The sequence below is a fragment of the Orycteropus afer genome, unplaced genomic scaffold (genome assembly GCF_000298275.1).
Source record: "Orycteropus afer afer isolate SDZICR_OR568_19922 unplaced genomic scaffold, OryAfe1.0 scaffold00070, whole genome shotgun sequence".
NCBI classification, from domain to species: domain Eukaryota; kingdom Metazoa; phylum Chordata; class Mammalia; order Tubulidentata; family Orycteropodidae; genus Orycteropus; species Orycteropus afer.
Genome location: NW_006921657.1, coordinates 639,285 through 643,571, shown reverse-complemented (window position 1 = coordinate 643,571; position 4,287 = coordinate 639,285). Strand labels below are relative to the sequence as shown.

General features: G+C 55.3%; 1 protein-coding gene across 1 annotated transcript; it reads right to left on the bottom strand.

Moving 5' to 3' along the window:
- Positions 1 to 1,301: 1,301 nt before the first annotated feature.
- COMTD1 (catechol-O-methyltransferase domain containing 1) lies at positions 1,302 to 3,430 on the bottom strand. The gene is made up of 7 exons (XM_007940583.2): positions 3,304 to 3,430; positions 3,000 to 3,127; positions 2,645 to 2,750; positions 2,438 to 2,556; positions 2,309 to 2,363; positions 1,856 to 1,989; positions 1,302 to 1,454 (listed from the first exon to the last, which is right to left on the bottom strand). The coding sequence occupies exons 1-7, from the start codon at positions 3,413 to 3,415 to the stop codon at positions 1,302 to 1,304; spliced, it is 807 nt and encodes a 268-aa protein (XP_007938774.2). The 5' UTR covers positions 3,416 to 3,430.
- Between the last annotated feature and the right edge of the window lie 857 nt (positions 3,431 to 4,287).

Sequence of the window (4,287 nt, the reverse complement as noted above, 5' to 3'; positions counted from 1 at the left end):
CATTGGCCCTTCTTCATCTGGAGTGAAGACTTGCACATGAATGATAGAAATTAATGATAAATGATTCTGGGTGGAAAATTGGAGTTTCCTGATAAAAGATAGTTTGGAAGGCATGATCAAAGGTTAGAGAAGGGGGTGGGGGATTTAGGCAAGAAATCTTTACTGCTAGACCTTAAGTGCAGTTTGACATTTGAGAGAGAACAATAAGAAAGTGCAGTAAACTTTGGGACTCATCACCTAAGAAATGATAAGATACTTCAGATTTCCAGGTGAAGAAACTGATGACTGATTAGAGCCCAAGTAAGGTCTTCATCTTCACACAGGTAGACTGGGGTCACAGATACCCCTTCTGGTCCTACTGTATGTGTCCTAAAGAACTGGCTTTATTGGCCTGTGTGAATCAGAAGATTGGTTTTCTTTAAGGCTCACAGACACATATGACTTGGTGGCAGAATTCTGGAATTTGAATCAGGATCTATTGCAAGGTAACAAGGAAAATAGAGGAAACAATGTCTGTGTAAGCTAGGTGTGAAAGCAACAGAAGTAGGACAAAAGTACTTAGACTTTGGCCAGTGGCCATCATCTCTGAGAACCAGGCCATCTGATACAGACCTGAGGATCTCAACACTGACTTGGGTGTATTTTCTTTCTGCCTTCCCTGTGAAGTCCTAGAGGAAGATGATAACAACTCTCACAAACTACTGTTGGTGGAGGAAACCTGGTCACAGAGGCTACCTACAGATAAGAAACTCTCTGGGTGGCTTGCTGCACCTTAGGTAACAGTGGCCCTCCCTCATGTTGAGGCTCACACCTGAAAGGGGTGGAGTTCACCTTTAGATTCTGTGGAGGGGAGGCAAATATGAGGAACTATCATCTCTGCCCATTGGATGTGGCCAGGGATGCAAACCATTAAGTGTTCTGCCAGCCAAAAGGTTGGCTGGCAGTTCTAACCGCCCATAGGTACCTCCAAAATCGGATCTGCTTCTGACAGGCCACAGCCTTGAAAACCCTGTGGAGCGAGCCAGTTCTACTCTGCATACACTGGGTTTCCATGAGCTGGAAACCATTCCGCAGCAGTTAACAAAGGTGGGTGGATGGAAGATCAAAGTGTGACCCCCCAAGGCCACCTTTTGCTGAAGAAGCTGCCTACATTGGGCCTTCTTCCCTCCCCTACTTCAGTGCTACATATGCAGGCTCAGGAGATGGTGTGTCCCAAACCCCACCTTTATTGGTTTAAAGTTCAGGGTCGATGGCCGTGGTGTCAGGTCCTTTCCCTTCAGGTCACTCCCTAGGGGCCAGCCCTAGATCTTGAAGGCCAAGGTGAGGCCATCACCCAGGGGCAGAAGACTGATGTGGACCCTTGCGTCCCGCAGGATGCGCTCATTCAGGTTTCGCACGCACTGGGCCTCCTTATCCTTCTGCTGAGGTTGCAACACCTCTCCGTGCCACAGGACCTGCGGAGGGGCAGGCATAGGGTAGCAGAACCAGTCAGTCTTTGGAGGGCAGGGCTTGGGGGAAGGTGTCTGAAGTAAGAGGTCAGAGGAGAACTGGAGACCATGGACCAGATCAGGAAGAAGCCTGACAATTCTGGCTCAGGTACCTATAGGAATGTACTCGGTGGGGATTTAGGACATAGTGGAAGGGCATAGGGCACACATAGGAATGGTCCTGGAAATGGTCCTATTTTTGACTGCTAAGCAGAAGACTGGCAGTTCAAACCCACCAGCCACTCCTTGGAAGATTAGGCAATCTACTCCTCTAAAGACACTGCCTCTGAAACCCAAAGAAAGGTCGCTATGAGTTGGATCCGACTCGACGGCAGTGAATTTGGTTTTTTGGTTTACTGGTCCCTTACACTGAGTATGGCGAGAATGCCACCAGGTCGCAGTAGCTGTAGGCAGCGCTCATAGTAGGCAGCACAGTTTTCCTTGTCTGCATCCACCACCGCTACGTCGAAGGTGCCAGCCTCGCCTGCAGCTAGGAGTTCCTCTTTGGGGGAAAGACAAGGAGGGGGTCAAATGCAGTTGAGTCCGCAGACCCTAGCAATTCTGCAGGCCGGCCCAGGCTCTGTGACAGACAGTACCAGGCTGGCTAGGACCGGCCATTCAGGGGCTTCCATCTCTAGGTGCCAGGCCTCACCCTGAGGTGGCTGAATACCATGAAGCTAGGTGGGAGAGGGTCTATCATTGTCCAAGCTCCCTTACCCCCTCATTCCCACCCCTTCTCCCCACAGATCTGGCCACTAGCTTGTGCCTCAGTGCTCCCATTTGGGAAATGGAGCCACATCCCTTCCTGATCCAGTGCTCACCCAGGGTCTCCAGGGCAGGCTTTAACCGAAGGTCAATCTTGTGCTCCTCCTCAGCCTGTAGAAAGGGGACACACCATGAGGCAGGATTCCAGGAGCCCAATGAGGGTGTCAGTTATGTGGGACACTCACCTGCCTCCACAGGGGCCGCCCCAGCTCTGGGGGTCCAGCATTCACCTCGCAGGTCACCACTAGTCCGGCTGGGGGCAGGGCCAGGGCCAATGCCAGGGCAGAGTAGCCTGTGAAAGTGCCTGGGGGCGGGGCACACGCAAACTCAGGCACCCGTGGGGGGTGGCCCGGGCACCGCTGTCCCCAATAATCCTGGCCACGTGCTCCTACCCAGATCCAACGCCTTCTTGGCCTTGATGAGCCGCGCCAGGTTGGCCAGAAGCTGGGCCTGCTCACAGGTCATCATAGAATCCCCTTGCGGTTGCTCCAGGGTCATCTGTGTATGGAGGGAGGGAATTGCACTTGTCCAGCCAGTCAGCCACCCCTGCCCCAGGTTCTAAAGCCCCTAAAGGCGCGGGTGTGGGCATGGCCGGTGAGGACAGTCCCTCAGAAGCCACCTGCCACGCTCGGCCCGGGGAACCAGAAAGCCTAGAGAGGGCCACTGCCCAGCCCAAGGTCGCACTGCCACGTGGGACCGGCAAGGCCCAAGGTCGACGATCCCCGTTCCCGCCCCAGCCCTGCTGACCAGCCGCAGGCTCCGCAGCGCTGGATGCTCGCGTATGGAGCGGCTCAGTAGGTACTGCCAAAGCGGACTGTCCTCTGAGGGCAGCAGGCGCTTTTCTGGCCGGGACCACCAGGAGGGGCACCGTCTTCCTGTCGGAGGGGGATAGGATAGTGCTGGGTCTGGGCCTAGGCCTTCGGAGCTCCAGGGGTTAACCTCAGCCCCGCTAGCCACGAGAATTCGCGGGCTCTGCTCTCGCGCTCTCCCACCGCGCCCGCCCCGCCCGTGGGAGCTCTGAGGAGTGGGTGGAAGGCCTGGCTCTGCTCACCCAGGAAGAGGCCGGTGGCGAAGGCAGCTCCTAGTGCGGCCGACCCCAAGGCTAGCGCGGTGGGAACAGAGAACCGGGGAATAGGCAGGGTCATGGCGCGGGCAGGAGGCATCGGCTGTCAGGTCACGTGCACCGGACTCGGAGCCGCGGACCCGCGGGGCTCCGCCCTCTACGTGCAAAGCCCACGGAGTCGCGGCCTTGGGCGCCATCTCGTGGCAACACGGCCTCTCTGCAGGGCCCGCCCGAACGAGCCATCCGGTGGCCGTTTGTGGAACTGAGTCCAGGGCAGGGCTCCCACTCTGTACTTAAAGGCTGAGTTCTTCAATTTCCCCTCAACACTCACCCACGCGCCCAGAGCCCCACGCGCCCAGAGCCCCACGCGCCCAGAGCCCCGCGCCCACGTTCTAGAGGCCTCTTCAGATTATGCTTCTCGCCACTTTTTCGCCTGAGGCCCCTAGGGCGTATGTGCATGGAGGAAGGCGTCAGTTTAACGAGATAGTAAGTAACTAGTAGAAAGCAATACAAATTAAAGGAGCCTCGGAGAGGGACTGAAAGAATCAGGCCGCCGCGGGGAGAAGCACTAGAGTATCAGGCTGAAGGAGAGAAGGACCTGATGAGGGACACAACCCAGCAGTGGAATTTAGGCATACTGGGTGGGACGAGCCTGGTTGGGGAGGCTGTTAGAATCCTGCCTTTGGGTGCTGACAGATAAGGGTGTGTGATCTGAGGGCGTCAGTCTCCTCAAGTCTCAGTTTCATCAGTATAAACTGGAAACCCCAATCCTTACTGTAAATGACACCAGATGTCACAGCCTGGCACTCAGTTGGTGCTCAATAAGTGGCAGCTGTTGTTTTGACCATATACTGGGGTAAAGATATCTTGGGGGAGGGCTGTTCGGGCTGGTCTGCTGGGACACTATCTAGTGAGCAGTGAGCAGTGAAAGACACTGTCATGGTTTGTATTCTAGTCGAAGCTCACAATCTG

What these genes read in the sequence shown, in the direction of transcription:
- COMTD1 (XM_007940583.2), bottom strand. Translation starts at nt 3,415, where the DNA reads ATGCCTCCTGCCCGCGCCATGACCCTGCCTATTCCCCGGTTCTCTGTT. An exon ending in CGCCACCGGCCTCTTCCTGG is followed by an intron (nt 3,128 to 3,303) that starts GTGAGCAGAGCC and finishes CCCCTCCGACAG; the next exon opens with GAAGACGGTGCCCCTCCTGG. An exon ending in CAAGAAGGCGTTGGATCTGG is followed by an intron (nt 2,557 to 2,644) that starts GTAGGAGCACGT and finishes CCCCGCCCCCAG; the next exon opens with GCACTTTCACAGGCTACTCT.